Raw genomic sequence first — 19570 nt, 5'->3', positions numbered from 1 at the left:
CAAAGTGTCAGCTTGGTCCTCCAAAGTCAGGTATGCACTTAAACATAGCTCTGTTTTGGACTGCATTACTTAAATTACTTTTTGTTTTCCAAAAGAGAGATTTTTCCCTCATGCTGGGAAGGATGGTGGCTGAGGGCATCACAACAGAGTTGAGGGACAAGACAATATGGAGGTCAGCATGCTGACAGATAATTCACCCAAACTGATTCGCAGGTGAGGATTAAAGTTTCCAGACTGCTAAAGCTGCTTGGTTGCTGGCTGGAGCATTGTCTCAGCAGCTCAAGGACGGTCTCCAGAGCCATGTCAGGACCTAGGCTTTGCTGTCATGCCACTGACACCTGCAAAGGCAGCGAGGAGCATGGGATGCTCTCCTCCGGTGCTGCATGTGTGCTGCAGGGGAACCCCCAGCTTTCCCACCGAGCCCTCGCATGCAGGCACTGAGTTGAGTGGCTCTGTGGCACTGCTGCTCTGCGCCCACCGGAGAAGTCTCCCGCACAGCCACCTGGGAGCTTATTTCTAAGATTAAACCCTGGCGGTAGTTTCCATACCTTCTCCTTGACATGGAAATTTCTCTCTTTTATCAAGGCAATTTGTCTGCCCTTCAGATGGGAGCTTGGGAAGCAACAGGAGGGGAAAGACCGAGTGATGAGTCTGCCTTTTCATAAACCTCCTGGTTCTCCCCTGGGGTTTGCGTAAGGGTCTTGGACTCTTTCAGTAATCCTTGGCTATTCCTGATCACCTTATTTCTTACTTCCCACTTTCCTAGCCATCTCCTTTATTAAATTTTCATATTCACCATGTAGGAAGAAGAGCTACTTCCTGTCACGGATGGAGCAGTTTAAAGCTATGGAAGTAGAACTCGAGCACAATCTACCCAACAAAATTATTTAAAATATAAGCATTGATGCAAATGAAGCACCCTCACTTCAGCTCAAGGTGCAACTGCTTTTCACGGGTGTACGGCACCCACAGCTGGAAGCTGGGCAAGGGACTAGGGAACCTTCTGCCGCCCAGATCAGCTCTCCCATGCTCGTGCCAAAGAGGCTTCTCACCTGACCCAGAGAAAAAACAGAATTTTGTGAACAGTTATCACCCTGCAAACATCGGAAGAACAGCAGACAAGGCTCGTTTCCCCCATAAAGCTAAAAGCAATAGTCAAGGCTATGCGTATCAGATACAGGCTTAAGGAAGGTCCTCCTGGCCTGCTGACAGCATTTTACCGAAGTTTCAAGGAAACTTAAGCTGTCAAATTTTTATGAAGCTGTCTTTGACATCTGGTCCCTAAGGAAATGAAACAGTCAAGATTAAGTAGACCCACTAATTACATAGTTAACAAGCGACTATGATAGACAATAAACAATATCTCTTTTCCCACAGGGAAAAATAAGCATCACGGACATGAACACACTTCCTTCTGTGGAGTTCCCCCAAAAAACATCAGCCCTCAAGGTGAACCTGCTCCAGCACCATGCTGACACCCTTCCTGCAGGCATGGGTGGCAAAGCCAGAACCACTCTCTGTATCCAGGAACATGGGGTGCCCCTAGTGCTCCCCTCAACCCATGCAAGGATCCCCCTCCCATCAGCAGGGGGATTTCTGCTCCAGATCCAGAGACTGCTCCCCACTGAGGGAAAACAGAGCCTCCCCCACGTATCACCACGTTGCACTGGCTGCTACGGGCTCCTTCGAGAAAACCAAGCAGCTATCACAGCGGTCAGAAATCCATGGCAACCTGTGTTTGCTAACTGTAAAAATCACCCTTCTCCAGAAGTGGAGCTCTCTGTCTGGAGTAACTTAAAACCCCTTAGGGTAGTAACACCATTGAAAGGACGGGGCAGGGCCCTTCCCTACCACCAAGGCCCTTGGGCACTTCATGGTGCTGGTGAAAAGCCTTGCTCTAGAAGTTAGGAGGAAGAGGCCACCTACTGAAGTGTTGGTCTCCATGGCTGAAGTGCCTCGCTTACACTCTTGGAAGCAGCTTTCCTTTCTCCAGAGCTCCCCACACCACTTGAGGCATAAGCGATGCCCACCTGGCCAGCAAGCTCAAATCTAAAACCACCTCCCTAAAACGGAGAAGAGGCATCAGAGTAAGATTGTTTCTGACTGCTGACCGACCAGAGCGTGCACCAGCTGATACTGCCGAGTCCTCTCCGTGTCTCCGGCTGAGATGAAGCCATCAGTAAAATCACAGGAGGGTGCACTATCCCCTCTTCTGGCTGTTTAAAATAAGTGTCACTAAACCAGACAGATGCTGGCGCTGTGTCTCAGCAGGCACTAATTTAGCCCATACGGAGTGCTCTTACATCATTTGTTCTGGGCACAGCTTAATTGCAAAATTAATTATTTTCCTATCAAACAAAATTGTATAAGAGCGTAGTCATGGGATTTTTAAGCTTGATGGATGCTAAATAGGATTTGAATAAATATAAACAACTTTGGCTCCTGTCTATGCTCAGGACCCCCAAGAGAGTAGCACCACCGGGGCAGGGAGCCAGCGAACGCGCGGCGGTGGGGGACAGGGCACAGCTACCACGGGGAAGGCAGGGGCGCGTAGTCCCAGCCGCCCTGCCGTGGGGCGCCGAGATGGAGGCCCCATCCATGCCGGGATGCCGCAGCAGACACAGCTGGGCAGTGAACTGCAGATTGCATCACCACCCATCTCTGGCACATCCCATCGGCTGCGGGAGGCCTCCAGCGCATGCTGCCAGTATCATGGCAGGGCTTCCAGCCCCGCTGCAGGGAGCCGGCAGGACCATGCAGAGCTGGGGGAGCCTCTCCAGTCCCCCTCGCCCTGTCCCGCTTCAGTTGTGCCCCTTCCCCGTGACATACCGGGTAGCCGTCCCCAACATGGAGCTGGCATGGCAACACGATGGCACCTGGCATGGAGGCAAGGAGAGGGGAGTGTGGCCATCACTGTGGCATCAGGCTACAGCTGTCCCAGCCAATGGTACATGGCAGCTTGTGCCCAGACTGCTCCTCACCAGGTAGTGAGTGGTTTGCAGCTCAAGACAAGCCCGTTCAATTTATTCTTGTTTCTGACCCTATCGCAGCAGGCTTAGACACAAGCAGAGCTAACCACCACCTCAAACACACAACTTTTCAGACCAGACCTAGATTTTAATTGAGAGGCATCCCTTTTAAGTGGGCTGCATCCTCAGGTGATGACAGAAGTGGAAAAAAGTGGACAGGACCAAAACTGTGGCATAAGGGAGCCACAGCTGGAACAAGTCATGAAAAGTCGTGATCGTCCCTGCAGATGTCCTCCCTCTTCAGTCTCCTGATGGCCACTCCAGCACAGTGCCTGCTGTGTAGGCAGGGCTGTGGTGGGCAAATAGCCTCAAAAGCACACAGGAATGAGAAAATTGATTAGCCAAACACATAACTGTACAGTGAGAAAACCTTACCTGAGCAAAATATGGGCACCAGGTGCCAAGGTCATGTCTCGGATTGTGGGACAACATAGTGTGAAATCTAGCACGGATCAAGTCACCACTGCTCTTATCGGGCACATCTGCTGAAGTATGGCCTTTGGGTAACAGCTGGGCTGAGCTCAAGTTACGTTAAATTCTGTAAAAACACAGAAGAAATTACTATCCCAGCTGCAAACTGGAGAACTGGACCTCAGCCCCCGACCAGTGAAAGGGGCACGTGAGCCATTTCATATTTATCCAGTGAATTTATGAAGCTGCATTATGAAAGCACAAAGCACTGACTCCTTTGGTGTGTTTAAAAAAAAAAAAAAAAAAGTCCACAACACAGCTCATTTTGAGCCCCAACACGTAGTCTGCAAACCTGTACATGAGGGTTTTTTTAAATATCTCCTTTAATGCCTCACATTTGTTAAGCATTCTGTGATGCCTTTTGTATTAGACCATATCTCTGAATTAGGGAGTATCTGACTTAATAAAAACAATTTAAGCGATAGCACCTATGGTGAGACTTTGTTGTTTTATGAGGTCTTTTACCCTCAGAGAGCAACGAGGCTCTGGGCATGCAACCACTGCCCTCAAGTGGCGTGAGCTGTGCAGGACCTTTCATTAAGCTCCTCAGCTTTATTCAGAGCAAGGGCACAGGCAAAGGCAAAGCGGCCTTTGCACTGGAGGAAAGCTGTTTGAGTGTATTTGGGCTGTGAAAGGAAGAAAGGAGACCATTTAAAGAACATCTAGAAATTTACCTTTTAAGAACTGAGCCCGGAAAGCGGTCAAAGGAAGGAAAAGGCATCCTTTGCCTAGGGATGAAACTAGGGGCTTGCTTGCCGAGCAGGCGGCTCCTCCGAGGCCAAAGGCTCCTCTGAACCGAGGCAGAGGGCATGGCCGTCAGGTCAGCAGCAGCCCATCGCAGGCTACCAGCAGAATGCTGGCCCACCACCCAGGCCCCGCTGCCTCCCAGCATGGGAGCCTGCTCCGTCCTCCAGCCACGCTCCTTGGTGGTCCCACTCCCAGGTCCCAGGTCCCATGGCAGCGAGCACTGGCTTTAGAGCTGAGATGCGGCTCTTTGGCCATGCCTGAATGCAAACCCCCAGCTCCAGTGCCCGTGTAAAACAACTGGAAGTCCCCAGCATGAATCAGGGTGAAATAATGATCCTAATTTATTCTGCCTCTCTCGACCAGTCTCTCCCTCGGTTCCCGTGGCGTTTCCTGTGTTAACTACTGGGAACCAGCAGGAACGCTTGAAGAGCAAACAACGAGCAGGCATTTTTTTAATTATTGGAGTAGCTGAAACATTCTTCTACAGCCCTGCAAAGACAAAGGATGAGAGCGTTACAACATCCTTGTTTTAAAACCCTGAGCTGACTGAGCTTGCCAGGGGGGTCTGAGCACTGCCGAAGCAGTGATGCTTTATAATCACTTAATTGTTTGACTTGACCTTTCTCGCATCTTCTGACAAAATTCAGCACACAGCTAAAAGGCAAACACAGTGAAAACAAGCATTTCCTTAGGATGACTGGGGATCTCCAGGAGAAAAACCTGAAGGGAGGGAGAGAAAGAGAGACTTTGCCATGGGCCTTACTCCTGCGTTTTCTCCTAATTCCTATGGGCCTTGCCTACATGCTACTTGGGCAGCCCTTACTCGTGCCTGGAAATCTTGCAGATGCCCAAGGAAAAATGAAACGCGTGCAGTACTGCAGGCCACCTCCTCCTGCTTGCTTAGCCAGGGCCCAAGCAATGAGGCTGGGCAGTACTCTTTGCCACCACAGTGACAGAGAGGTCTCAAAGCACCACCTGTGATTTATGGGAAGGGCCCTTGTTCCCAGGCATGGCGGTGTGGTGCTCTCAAGGGTGTAGGAGAAGCCACAGGCACGGACACACAGAGCCACCGGGAGCTGCTGGCATGACTCTGTCCCGCACTGCTGCAGGCATTGCTCCTCCCTGCCCGATGGGGGATGCCCATGCTGGGCTCCAGAGCTGTTGTCGGTGCTTTTCCGTCCTGGCTGCCAGCCTGGAAAACAAAGTTCCCAATAAAAGTGAGAGCAAGCGGGGAAGAACGGCTCCAACATTCCTGCCTGCCACCAGCGGCGTTTCCAGAGCAATGGGGCTGGAGAGGTTGAGCCTGTTGAGCTCCCAGATGAATAAGAGCAGTGGACACATTAGTGCAGCATTATAATGCCCTTCAGCAAAGGGTTTAGAGCTCAGCCACATTGCAGCAGACCTCCCTGGTTAAAATCCCTTCCCCAGTCCTGCAGCAGAGAGAAAAAGACTGCAGTCCTATAACACATTATCAATTAACAACTTCCCTATCTACAAGGCTCTTTTAGACCCAGGCTTTATATTCTGCAAGCAGAGGACAAGATTTTGCCAAAGGGAAAGATTTTCTTGAAGCAGAAGGACTGAAGAGTGCTATTGCTCACCGAGCTTGGCCAGGAAGGGATGGAGCAGCGAGTAATCTCACCGAAGCCTCCTACAGCCGCATCCACAGTCATGTAAGGTAACGGCATTCACTTCACTCTGGTTTAATGATGTGCTCAGCTCTGTATGTTTCTAGAGTCCCACACCAGAACTAGGGCTTGTCTCAGGCCAATTTGAAGTCAATAAATGCCTTAAATGAGGGCAAAACCTGCAGAAGGATCAGGGAGCATGGCACCTGGGGACAGGGCAGGCAGTGTGCCATTCCCCAGCATGGCAGGCGAAGGGAAGCGTGTCCCCTGTACAGCCAGGGGACAGGGAGCAGCTAGGGGATGAGCAGAGGTCAACTCTGCAGCAGCTGGAGGAACAATCTTCATCAGCCACCTCTCTGGTCCCTCTTCCTGCCCGAGCACCAGCCGCCCAGCTCCCGCTTCCCTGCACGCCAGAGCTCTGCGTGCATGTTGTGCTCTGCAGCCTTGGACTGAAAGCACAAGGCGGGTTAGAGTCCAGGGTGGGTAAAAGCTGCCTATTTGGCTTTGCTTGGAGAGCTTGGGTGATGCCTGCACTGCTTGCTGGATCATGATGCAGAGCACCTCAGGCCCTGAAAGCAACACTGCTGTGCTGCAGCGAGCACGGCTTTGCACTGCAGAGATCAGTTGAGGCTCCTGCCACACAGAATCTCCCCTCAATGCTATGGAGGGAATAATATTTTGGATGTTGGTGAGGCGTGGAGAATTCGTTCTTATATGCAATCAAAAAAATTCTAGACAGTGTCAGACTTATCGCATCAGGAAAAGAGACATGAAGGCCCCTGAGGGTTTGCTAGAAAAACTACTTGTCCATGGAGGAAGTTTCTTCCTAGCCCTCCTATCGAGAGATTGATTTATGGCCAGAAGCATAAGCATTTTATAACCCTCATTAAAAATAACATACCCTGGATGCAGCATGTTTTTAAGCATTGGCCTCGGCAGTATCTTGTGGACGAGAGTTCATTTTCCTTTGTATGAAGTGCCTGTCTTTACCAGTTTTGAACGAGTCTCCCTCTCGCTGTCAGCAGCTATGTCCTCATTCACGTGGTGAGAGCAGACGGTGGAAGAGGTGGGGACCAGAGCAAAAGCTACACAAACTGCACGTGTTACTGAAGTGAATGGTGTTCACAGCTGATTGCTCAAAGATGGATTTCTGTTTCAACAGCTGCTGAACAATAAAAGCGGTGGCCTGAAGGAGAGCTCATGGTTTGCTTGCATTAATTGGATGTTATTTGGACTTCTGAATCAATCCCTTCCTCACCTTCCCAGCCACTTACAGAAGAAGGGACCTCTAAGCCTTTCAGCAGAATGAACAAGACCAAGGGAGCTTTTGAGAGCCCAGAGCTTTGGAGCCCAGGTCGCACACAGAGCACCTCCTTGACCAGTGTGGCACCACCATTTGCATTCGGCCAGCAGGCCACGGACAAAGCCCTGAATGCGATCCTTATCGTGGTCCTCTTCGTCATCATGGTATCTCTGGGGTGTACGATGGAGATAGCCAAGATCACAACTCACCTCAGGAAACCCAAAGGCGTGGCAATTGCTGTAATGGCTCAGTATGGCGTCATGCCCTTGACAGCATTCGTATTGGGTAAGCTCTTCCAGCTGGGTGCTACAGAATCCCTGGCCATCCTCATCTGTGGCTGCTGCCCAGGGGGAAACCTCTCCAACATCTTTAGCCTGGCACTAAGAGGGGACATGAACCTCAGGTAAGGCAAGCTGAGCAGGCGTTCATTGCCCAGGCCAATCTAGTCATATGTCTGGTTCAGAAGCCAGCTTAATCAACATTATCAATCCCCAAGAAGCTGGACAAATGTGAAAATACTAAGTCTAGAATATTTTTAAAGCACCCATGTTGCTCAATGAGCCAATTTGTCCCTGTTTTACAATAAAATGGGATTTTGTACCTTTCTGTGAAGCATACGGCATGCTGCTTTTGATAAGACGGGTGCAGGAACACTTTTTTGCCTCCACATAGCAGTACATATAGTATTTATCTACTACATCTATCCATATAGCAGCGTATAGCTGTGTAATCTGAGCATGCTGTCTGAAGAGGCTGCATCAATGAGATGATACGTTGAACTAGCAGAACCCCACAATCCAACAAACCCCAGCGATAAAACAAGATCCAGGGGGGGAAATATGAAGTAGTATTTTCTCTGTCACTTGTGAATTTCTGAAGTGTGGGCCGTACCCCTAACAAGGGTCCTTTCTGAGCTGGTATAGAACTTGAATCATCTTCCCCCCCCCCCCTCTATTCATATCACATCCTTGTACAACCTGATTGTGATGGGAAAACCTCAGTGACAGGTTGGGAAAGAGCAAGGTAAAGTCTTATATGAAAACCATGTGTCCAGGTTAGTAAGAAAAATGAGCATATTCCATAAAAAAAGTGTCATTCTTCTACTGAAGAATCCTTTCTTCATCCCAGCATTGTAATGACCACGTGCTCAACAGTCCTGGCAATTGGACTAATGCCTCTGCTTCTGTACCTTTACTCGGGAGGGCTATACGAGGGTGATTTGGAGGGCAAGGTGCCTTACAAAGGAATAATCACATCCCTGGTCCTAATGCTAATCCCCTGTGCCATCGGCATCATCTTGAATGAGAAGAAACCACAGTACGCTGGCTTTACCATCAAGGTAAGAAGTATCCTGTGCTAGCTGCCTTTCAACCAAGGGCCTCAAGGAAGTTTTCAAAACTAGAGGCACAGAAATAACAACTTCTTTAAGGCATGCCACAAATCAATGAGAGGGTTGAGGACAGAACTCGAGACATCCACTTCACCACTTTAATCATTAAAATATTTGCCCAAAGTCCTCCACCTTTTCCCAACAAACGACATTTTGTAGGCAGCTTCCTACCTTGCTCTCCTTTGTTGGCTTCAGTTTTAACTTCGTTTTCTTTTGCTACAAGCAGCCCTAATGAGCCTCATAGTTACTGCCCCTGACTACTGCTGTAACCAAAGCAGACCCTAGATTTAAAAAACAAACAAACAAAAAAACCCAAACAAAAACAAACAAACCAACCAACCAACCACCCCACTGTTCTCAGAGGTCTAGCACAGGGCAAAAATCACATTACAAAGTTGCTGCTTACACTGATGAGATATCTGTCCAGCTGAAGCCACGAGATGACTAAGTGCCCACTTATGCCTGGAATCATCTCCCTGCCTCTTTTGTACACCAGGCATTTAAACAGCAAAAGGGAAGTCTGGATAACCAACTACACCATTGTCTAACTCAAGAGCTCCACTAGCACTACCCAGAGAGCTGCTAACAACGTTGTGAACCTGTTTGTTTGTCATAGATTCTTTCACTAAGGCTTCATCTCAGAGCACCTGGGATCAAGCATGGCAAGAAATGGGTGCCAAGACTCAATAACAGACCTGATAAAATGATGTTAGGAATCACTAACCTTTAAGAAGCATGGGAACCCGGGAGTCAGGCTGGAGCAGACGCAGGAGGGCCAGAGCTCTGCAAAGGTTCCTTTACCCATCAGAAGGCAGTGATGACAGGACTGTTTCGAAAGAAGCTTTAAAAGCCTAGAATAAGATGACGACCTACACTGGCCCAGCTGACCCTTGGTTCGTGTCCCTTTCTGCTAACACTGCTTTTCCGCTTATCTTCTCCACAAAAGAGGAATGGGATAGAGAGCTGCTTTTAAAAAACACCTGGGGAACTCCATCCAAATTGGACTCCAAAGCGGAGAGACAGGCAGGAGAGCTGTGTATTCTGCCTCCCGGAGTTCCCCAAGTCCTTCACCTGCTGAATCGCCAGACACCAGTGAGATGATCTGGAAGGGCAGCCACCACCTTCCACTCCTGCTGTAGGCAGGCTCCACCTGTGAGGAAAGTGGTTCCCTCCCCACCTGCTTCGGGTAGAAGGGATGTCATGCCAGACCCCCAAAGGGACTTGAACACATGGCATTGCCTGAGAAACAAGTGGCCGGTGGAGCAAGCACCGGTCTTTTTGCCTATAGACCAAAAAGATCCATTGTTATTTAAGGTCTACTTGTAAGAGTTACGTCCATGAAAGGCACTTAGGCACTCTCACTATACACTTACATATGTGATGGACAGGGAACTGTGCTTCTGACAAATTTTGCTGGGAATTTTTATCTTGCCCATGTCTTGACCACTTTTATTTTAGGCAGGGATGGTTGTGCTTCTCCTGTCCTCTGCTGCAATAATCGTTCTGTCTGTGGCCAATGTGGGGAGCAGTATCATGGTCGTATTCTCACCATCCCTCCTGGGATCTTCTGCCTTGATGCCTTTTATTGGATTCCTGCTGGGCTACGTTCTCTCAGCAATCTTCAAGCTTAACGACCGGTATGTTCCTCCGCTCCCCCCTCCCCTCACTCTCTGTCACCAGAAGGAACAGAAAGGTACAACAGCTCTGGTCTATGGAGCAACGGTGAAAACATGGGTTTCAACGTGGATGTACTTCAGTAAAATAAACACTGAGTGCAGCCTCCCAAAACGGGCCCTAGGAGTACGGGCAGACACGCTGCAAGCTGGTCCCAAGTCAATACTCCCACACCTTGAGTGGGGAGAGACATGAGTTCAACCTCTGCTTGGCTCAACGGAGAGGGGAGGAGCAGCCGGAGCAGTTTTTGATGCAGGTACCTGATCACCACGGAAGGGGTGGAAGTCCATTATGCAGGTTTGCTGAACAAGCAGATGGATGGTTTTGATTTAAGGTCACTAGTGATCTGCCAAGCATGCACTAGCCTCTGCTCTCAGTAATGAAGCTGGGGGGAGAATGAATAGCACCAAAGAACAACAAAGAATTAGGGAACACCAGCAGAGACCAAACCCCAAGTGACACAACTCTTCCTCAGCTGATAATTACCCCAAACCAGTCAGTGCATTCAGCTGCAGCCCCAGGAATTCAGGATAGAAACCTTACATATAAACCCCACTCCTTCCCTTTCTCATCCTACCTGTTTCAGGTAGGAGGCCCGCTAGTCCTCACTGTTTTTTACCTTCACACCTTGGACTCCTCTTTTCACCTCAGAAGCAGATTCCTTCCCTGTGGGGGACAGAAGGCCTCCAAATACCATTAAGCACAAAGCCCACATTTATAACGTGATCTGTGCGCGCATTGCAAATGGAGCACAACGCAAAACTTTCTAGGGATCCCAGTATTGCTCCTGATAAAGCAGCTTTTAGCGCAAGCAAATGCACGAAGCGTTGCAACAGCAAGGTGGGCAGGGTTCTTTTTAAGTGTTTGAAGGCGGATTAAATCTGTGACCCATTTAACTTTTCCTCCTTCAGATGCAGGCGGACAGTGTGCATGGAAACGGGCTGCCAGAACGTACAGCTTTGCTCGACTATCCTCAAGGTCGCCTTCGCCCCAGAAATCATCGGCCCCCTGTACTTCTTCCCACTGCTCTACTTGCTGTTCCAGCTTGGAGAGGGACTTCTGCTGGTCCTGCTCTTTAGGATCCATGACAGAATAAAGAAACCAAATGGCAAGTACAGCTTTGCTCCTGTATTTCTTACACTTTCCAATCCAAACCACATACGCTTGCATACAATTACCAATGAACTGCTGCTTTCTAGGACCAGAATCAGGTTGCCCTTTAACTCAGTTGCCATACCCAATGCATTAAATACAAATCACAGTAAGAAATTCATAGGTAGCTGACGACATTAGAAATTAGGACTTCTTGTATCAGCAAGAATGTTTCATATAGCTATATACTATCTATATTAATCAGTGCTCAGTTTTCAGAGTCCTGTGCTTAAACTAGGACGGGGCATCCTGCAAAAGCTATGACTTGCACCGAGCACATGCAAAGAACAGCCACACACACCCCCCTAGAACTACATGAGAAATCAGATATTAATGCAACAAATTCCAGCTTCACTGTAAACTGTTGCGACATTCACTGAAGGGTGTCATTTTTGGAGGGGGGGGGTGAGATGAAAAGGACAGACCTGCCAAGTACTGCAACTGAAGGAAGGAAACGTAGGTCTTTTGCTAGAAAAGTACATAAATAGATTCAAGATTAATTAAAATATATATACGGTATTGGCATGAATGTGAGGTAGACTCTTCCCCAACTTCAACAAGTCCATAATGCCCAAGTCCAGCTGAACGCCTGCAAAGACGGCTGGAGAATGCAGTGCTGAATGAGGTTCTCCACCAGTCATCCCTCTGATGCTTCCAGACCAGCTTTCTCCAGTCCCTTGGGACGGAGAAGCAGCTGAGCAGCTGCTACAGGAGCACGTTACCGTATCGTACAGCTATAGCTGAAGGATGACTGTTAACGGGGAAAAAAAACCCACTCCATTTGTATCCTCAGGTGTGCCTTCAGTGCAAAGCAGTGGATATTTCACACAGCCATACAGGTGCTTGTGAGACCACTATAAAAAGGGTTCAGAAATTACTGGAAACAAAATGGTTTAAGTATTTTGGCAGGACTTCCAAGTTCCTTCCTTTTCCTTTACATCACCCAGGAACACCAATGATAGCCATGTCACAATCTTTCCATAACCTGGGTTCAGAACTGCTTATTCTCACTTCATTTTTCCTTTTCTTCAGATGCAGCAAAGATGGTTTGCACCACCGTGGACACCGTGGCCGCTCAAGAAATGAAACCAGCGTCTGCACCCTTCACGGTTACTTCCTGAAGACCCTGCTCCACAGACTAAGTCTCTCCCTGCCTGCCCATGAGGGACGCTTCCAGTGGCCTCCGCGTCATCGCGACAACCCTTTGGGACAGTTTAGGGCCCCAGTTTTGCCTATATAAAAATCACGGCCTGCATCAGTTCCCATTTTTAATTTCACTCACCTCTAATTGTCCCGCTGGCACATGTTGGAAGCAGCTCCTGAAGACATCGCTGGATACGATTAATGTAATTTCTCTAACAAAGACCCAAAACGAGGTGTGAAAGCTTCTCAGTGCGGGAGCCACCAGGACCCAGCGTGCAGCTGAGCAGCCCATGGGCTGCTGGTCGCTCCCGTTTTCCAAAACCCGCACACGGCGCAGCATACCACTGCTCGCCACACGGCAGAGGCCACAAACACGGAACACGGCTGTGCAAAGTGCCTTAGTACGTCACGTTTGGGTCCAGCAAGCTGTACCTCTGAAAATAGGAGAGCCTTGAACGTGCCTTGCTTCGTAGGAGCCAGTGAACTAAATGCAACGCCTCTTCAGGACACCGTCTAGCTATTGTCACGCTACAAATCCGATGGAAGATCAGCATGAACAGCTTCAACGTGCTACAGGTGCATTGTGACCTGAGGTAATCCACCTTAACGAAGAATAAACAGGCTCATACCAACAACCTACGCTTCATAAACGCAGAATAACTTCTAGCCAGAAGTCAACGTAACCCTCCATAACTCTCTCTCGTAACAGGGGCAAGGGCTTGAGGAACACGGGGATCGCTGCCCCGGTGAAGCACGCTGCTGTAGCACTCCCTTCCGCCAACTTAAAAATCCCTCCTCTTCCTCCAGAATGAGGGCCAATGCGTATAAAAAGGCTTTATCCACACCTCGATGTTCTCTCGTACACGTGTGCACAGACGAAACGCACTAATGAAGTATGCTGACTACATCCATCCGTTATATTCCACGCTTGTTATCCAAACAGTGATTAAAAGCTGAATGACTTGTCCGTTCCGCTTCCTGCTATGAGCTATGACAGCAGGACCCTCCTTAGTAGCAAGGTTCTTATTTCAGAACCTAAGGATATCTAAGGACAGCGCGTGATGTGTTGAAAAGGAAGCTCTCCCCCACGCCCAACACACTCAAGGATAGCTTTGCTGTAGCCCCACTTTAAGAAACATTTTAACACTGTCCAACAACATGAGGCGCGGTCACAAACACTTTATTAACAGTAAGAACACGCTACAAGTAGAGACATGTTTCTTTATACTTTATTTGAGCTATTTAATTCTTACGTATCAAGAATTAGGGTGCTTTATAGAATACTATTACCACAGGGCAGTGAAACGGGCATTTTTAGTGTAGTGCAAGTCATATTAAATGAAAAGCTTCTAAAATAAAGTTTTATTACCAGTACTGACCAGCACTTAATCTGCTGACCTATAACTGAAACAATGGTTCAAAAGCACAAAAAAATACCCTCTGAAATAAAGCTTTATGTACAGCACATGTAGAGCTCTTAGATGCCTAAAGCTATTAGTTTAATTTGTGATATTAAACTAATATTCTGAGTTGCTATTCACAGTTGAATATACTGGGAATTAAGTGTTCAGATGACTCTTTTTGGAGTACAAAAACATTTGTCTGCTTTAGCTATAAAGAGCTCTGCCCATATACACAAACTATACACTTCAGACATTCACAAAAAATGTGAGCAAGAAAAGGGTTATCAAAAAACATTTAATACAATTAGTCAATAACCCTGCCCACCATGGTCCACATCTACAAAGTTCCCCCATCCCTCCCCCCTCCCCATCCAAACCCTTCCCCGCAGAAAGTCACATACTTACCACAAGTTTTAGCAAGTATGGTTTAAAAAAGGGCCCCCAGGGCAAGTTAGTTATAGTTCAGTTGCCACTGTCAACAGATCTCGACCTCGATCTAGACCTCTGCCGATCCACAGATGATGGGGATTTAGATCTACTGGAAGAACCACGTTTCTGGCTCTTCTCTGGCATTGGAGATCTACTAACTGATCGAGACTTGCTACGGCTCCTACTCCTTGACCTGCTGTAAGACTTGCGGCTGCGGGAACGGGAACGGCTACGAGACCTGGATGAGCTCCTGCTACGAGACCGTGACCTGCTTCTGGACCTACTGAGGAGACAAAGAGCACTGGTGTCAGCAATAACACGTCACGGACCACAACCACCAGGCAATTCACTGGTCTCCATTTCAGGTGCCTGGTCACTGACTTCAAAGTTTTCTCCATGAATATTTAAGCATTATTTAAGAGATTTAATCATTACATTAAGAAATCCATACCTGTGCCTTTTGCTGCCTTCAATTAATTTGATTTTCCTTCCATTAATTTCTTTACCAGAAAGCTTTTCAATAGCATTCTTTAAATCACTGTAAGAGGCGAATTCAACCACCCTACAGGGGGAAAAAAAAAAACAAACAAACAAAAAACCAAAAAACAAAACCACAAACAAAGCAAAAAAAAAAACAAAACAGAGAGAGCTCACTATTACAAGTTGTAATTTTGATGATAGAGCAAAACATACTCTGGGGAGGGAAAAAAACCCAAACAACTCAAAAAACCATCACACTGCTTAGTCATCCCTCGTCATAACTCAAGCATGAATGGAAGAATTCCCCTCCTCAAATACCAGAGAATGCATTTTCAAAGGGTAGCTAAATTAAACCATGAACAGCTGCTGAGCACTGAAAGCAGCCAGCTTCCCTCCCCAAATATTATACATACAAATATTACTCGACAGCTTTCAAGACATGATTTGAGAGGCTTACCCTTCATTTAACTTAGGTCTGTGTGCATCTGCAAAGGTTACTTCCCCAGCTTGTCTCATGAAGTCTTTGAGATCCTAACACAAGACCAGTTATGTTATGCAAAGAAGTGAAATTAATACTTATCTATATAAAAATAGTTAAAAAAAAACAAAAGAAACTTATGACTACTGAAAGAGAAGATGTTAGATAAACTACAAACATGGCAATTGCCATACTTGTATTCTATCAAAACTGTATTATCTATACCAGGGCACGAAATAAATGAAAAAAGCATATTGCTTTAAGCAAAATGCTAATAAAGTGTCTTAACATTAAGGAAAATATTAGTCTACAAAGATTATATAGATTAAATAAGAAAGAGAAAGAGAGAGAGAGAGAGAAAGAGAGAGAGAGAAAAAAGAGAAATAAAGTACATTTGTATATATACTGGACTGAGTGTGAAATACTGCCCATATATTTTTGTACTACTTCAGTCTCCATTTAAATTACGAGTCTTATATACATAGAGAATTACATTTACAGAATACCAATTATTTTGTGCCCCATATGTCATTAAAAATATAGTTTACTTTACCTTCATTAACATTTCCCTAGGCTAGCCAAGCAGCAAACTGCATTAAGCGACCGGAGATACCGTCATGATATATGCCCGACTGGCTCTTCGCCACCCACTTGACGAACACTACCCAGTCGATGGAAGCCATTAATCGCACTGCCCTCCCTATTAGGAGACTATTGATGGATCCAGACATTCTCTATGCTTGATGTTACCAAGGACCACTTTACTGCGATCAGGATTCCAACGACCACCTAATTTCGTATCTTTCAACTCTTTTCGACCAGGACCTCTTTATTCGGAAGCGTTACAGGAAGAACAGCTCTCAACTTAGGAATCAGATCTCGTTAACGCCTGGGATCGCTGCAATGTGGCACTTTAAGGAGTGCATCGATTACGTCTAGACCGGCAAACACAGATCTAGAGGTGGCCAAGTGACATTGTAGGAGCTGACTGGAAAGTCAACCAGGCCCAACCAAGAGTGACCAAGACAGAACGATTAGGATAACCCACAGGCACTCCTCGTCATAAGGCCAACGACACAGATAGGCTGGCAAATAAAGGGTTTAATATGTGGTTAAAATGGATTTAAAAAACAAGAAAAAAATAAATATATATCCTCAAATATATACATTCATTATTATTATAAATTAAAATTAACTAGTTTTCATTCAAAATATTTAAATTACATTATTTAAAATTACATTAATTACATAAACATTTTTAATAAATTAGATTTAATTTTAATAATTATTTTACAAAATAATTACATTACATACCCATTAAACGAAGTCAAAATAGTTAATCGTGTTTCAACAAACCTGCCAGCTGACTCGGGAAGACAAATTTTCAACTATGAGGCGATTTTCTGTTCTTACAGGTGGGGCATTTCTGTTTGGAAATAAACAATTTTTAGACTTTTATTAGCAATCAAAACCATAGACTCACAGAATCGTTAAGGTGACCGCCTGTTAATATTAACAAAGGCTGTACCAGTAACCAGTGTCAGCATATCACCATTACTACTACGACTTAACTGTGTAATGCCCTGAGTAATCTAGGACAAGCATTAAGTACTTTGGGGAGGGAGCATAAAGATGACACGCATATCTGAGAAGTTCTGTAATCCTCACTATCCTACTGCCACATCAAATGACTGACTAAAAAGGCAATACCTTTTAATATCTCATTCTAGCTCAAGTTCTTGGATCAGATGAGCTCACAGTATTCTTTTTTAAACTGTCACTTCAAAGCTATACCTACCTCCTGTCACTACGTGGACGGCGGCTACTAAAACGGTCAGAGTACCTCCCTCTGCCTCTACCCCTAGAGCGTGCTCTTGCATGCTCAATTGTAACCCTGAGGAGAGAAAAAAAAAAAAGGAAAACCAAACATTTTTACATTTTCCTTCTTACATATTCCTTCATAGTTGTAGTTACTGGGACCCCACCCCTCCCACACAGAATAGTTTAAACAGTACTGATAACACGACGCGGGTTAAAGTTGACTCACTTCTTATTTTAGGTATTCAAGCTTATATATTCATGAAATAGGGCACAGCACCTCTCACTGCAAAGCTCTTTTCCATCCAATTCATAGACAGCATCATCCGCATCCCTCGGATCCTCAAATTCCTGCAAAACCAGCACCGCAAAAACATAAAAGTAAAAAATCACGTCTCTAAGAAATTAACAAACGCTTACTTGCCACATAGCACACTTAGCTGAGCACGTTAATAGCATTATCTTTACAAGTAGCTTCGTGCACATCAAACGTGAAAGAGACGCGAGTGACCACCAAGGGACAGGGGCCGACAGGGGCCGACAGGGGCCGACAGGGGCCTGCGGAGGGGCCTGCGGAGGGGCCTGCGGAGGGGCCTGCGGAGGGGCACACTCACCACAAACCCAAACCCCCTCTTCAGGTCGATGTCCCGGATGCGGCCGTATCCCTTGAAGAACCTCTCCACATCCTTCTCCCTGGCGGCCGGGTTCAGCCTCCCGATGAAGACGCGGCAGCCGCTCATGGCTGTGGGCGCGGAGCTCGCTGCGGGAGACACGGCGCCCAGCCCGTCAGCAGCGGCCCCGCCGCCGCCCCCCGGCCCCGCCACCGCCCCCCGGCCCCGCCACCGCCCCCCGGCCCCGCCCGGTGACTCAGCGCGCCCCGCCCCGCCGCAGTCCGCAGCCGGCCCGCGGCCCGGCCTCGCCCCCGCTCCGGCCCAATGGGAAGGCGCCGGGTGGACCCCGCCTTAGCCCGCGCCAATGGGAGCCCGACTTCCCGCCCGCGGCCCGGCCCCGCCCCGCCCCGCACGCGCGCCGCCCCCGACCAGCGAGGGAAGAAAAGCCAACGCCATCGCTCCGCCACAAAATGGCGGCCCGGGCCGCGCCCAACAGCGACGCCGACGACGCCCGCCCCGCGGAGGGCACGAGAGCAACACAGAGCAACGGAAAAAAACCGGCCGCCGCTCGGAGTCCGGCCGGCTGCCCTGCCGCCAGCCCCCTCCGCCACCCGCGCTGCTCCCCCGCGGCGCTGCGCTCCCCAGGGAGGCCCCCGGGCCTGTGACGAACCTGGGCTGCAGGTCTCGGTGCGGGCCGAGCCGGGCGAGCGGGCGCGGGGCGGTCAGCGCTGGGCTGGCGGGCAGCTCCCTCCTCCCTGGGCGACGGCCGGCTGCGGACTGCCGCGCCGCCCCGCCGCTGCGCCGCCAAATGGAGGCGGCCCCGCGCGTCACCGCCGCCCCATGTGACGCTGGCGCGGCGCGGCGATTGGCTGAGGCCGCGGCCCCGCCCCTTCCCCGGAGAATCTGGGTCAGGGCGGGGAGGGGGCGCGGCCGGGCCCGGCCCTCGGCGCGGGGGGCAGCGGCCCGGCCCCGGGGCGCCGCGGCGGGGCTGGCACCGCTCGCAGCCCTCCCGCAGGGCCCCGGGGCCCGGCCCTGCCTGCGTGGGAGCGAGCGCCCCCAGCCCCTTGCTGCCTGCTCCCCTGTAACCGGGCCTTCCCGAGCCCCTCCTGGGTGCGCGGAGGGAGGATGGCCGCTGGCGTACTCGCCTTGGCTGTCAGCGCAGCCGTCCCGGCCTAGGTGACCGGTGGCGGTACGCTAAAGCTGGCTGTGTGGGAAGGAAAGTGGCAGCGGTGTTAATGCTGGTCCGGAGCGTGGAAAGCACGGTGCGTTACTTCATCTGGAAGCCATGTTGAGAGGGCAGTAGAAGCGCAAACAAGCCTGGATTTTCGAAGTGTTGCGTAGCACAGGACTGTCATTAAAGCTGTGGTGATGGGTTAAACACAACATAAGAGACGAAAAACTGGGCTGCGCTTGTGTGCCAGGCAGGCACAGGGGTGGGCAAGGTCTTGCAGGAACAGGCGTTTCTCTCCTGGCCATGATGAGCAGAGAATGAGAGGAGAAAAATAGGTAAGGAGCACCTGATCTATTTGGATCCTCATTTGGAATCAAGTGTGTAATGACAAGGTAGAGAGCTGAGCTTCGTTTCTGTTTTACATAACTCTGCAGAATTTATCCCAGCTTGGCTCCAAGATGATTGCAGTAAAAGCAACAGATTATCCCCAGGGGCATTTGAAATGCAGAAGACATCTGGAACTTGAAGATACACCCACTAGTTTTCTAACACAGAGGTTGCAGCTCTGTGACTGTCATTGCCAGATTTGTGCACTGCCGGATCAGTTGGCTTTACACAAAGAGTTAGCCAGCAATTATAGCTA

General features: G+C 48.7%; 2 protein-coding genes across 6 annotated transcripts; one reads left to right on the top strand and one right to left on the bottom strand.

Moving 5' to 3' along the window:
- Positions 1 to 7096: 7096 nt before the first annotated feature.
- On the top strand, positions 7097 to 12515 carry SLC10A1 (solute carrier family 10 member 1; the record flags this gene model as incomplete). The annotated part of the gene is made up of 5 exons (XM_082318874.1): positions 7097 to 7581; positions 8307 to 8517; positions 10027 to 10205; positions 11154 to 11350; positions 12427 to 12515. The coding sequence occupies exons 1-5, from the start codon at positions 7181 to 7183 to the stop codon at positions 12513 to 12515; spliced, it is 1077 nt and encodes a 358-aa protein (XP_082175000.1). The 5' UTR covers positions 7097 to 7180.
- Positions 12516 to 13744: 1229 nt separating this feature from the next.
- On the bottom strand, positions 13745 to 18557 carry SRSF5 (serine and arginine rich splicing factor 5). Of its 5 annotated transcripts, none has more exons than XM_082317859.1 (8): positions 18427 to 18557; positions 17760 to 17905; positions 17426 to 17496; positions 17126 to 17221; positions 16684 to 16753; positions 15307 to 15380; positions 14821 to 14931; positions 13745 to 14652 (listed from the first exon to the last, which is right to left on the bottom strand). In XM_082317859.1, the coding sequence occupies exons 2-8, from the start codon at positions 17883 to 17885 to the stop codon at positions 14403 to 14405; spliced, it is 798 nt and encodes a 265-aa protein (XP_082173985.1). In that variant the 5' UTR covers positions 17886 to 17905; positions 18427 to 18557; the 3' UTR covers positions 13745 to 14402. The 5 variants fall into 5 exon arrangements, with proteins under 5 accessions (XP_082173985.1, XP_082173986.1, XP_082173983.1 ...); XM_082317860.1 differs by having other exon boundaries at positions 13745 to 14649; XM_082317857.1 differs by having other exon boundaries at positions 17426 to 17507; positions 17762 to 17905.
- Positions 18558 to 19570: the final 1013 nt, after the last annotated feature.

The sequence above is a fragment of the Platalea leucorodia genome (assembly GCF_965183815.1).
Source record: "Platalea leucorodia genome assembly, chromosome: 7".
NCBI classification, from domain to species: domain Eukaryota; kingdom Metazoa; phylum Chordata; class Aves; order Pelecaniformes; family Threskiornithidae; genus Platalea; species Platalea leucorodia.
This window is presented reverse-complemented; position numbering and strand designations above follow the sequence as displayed.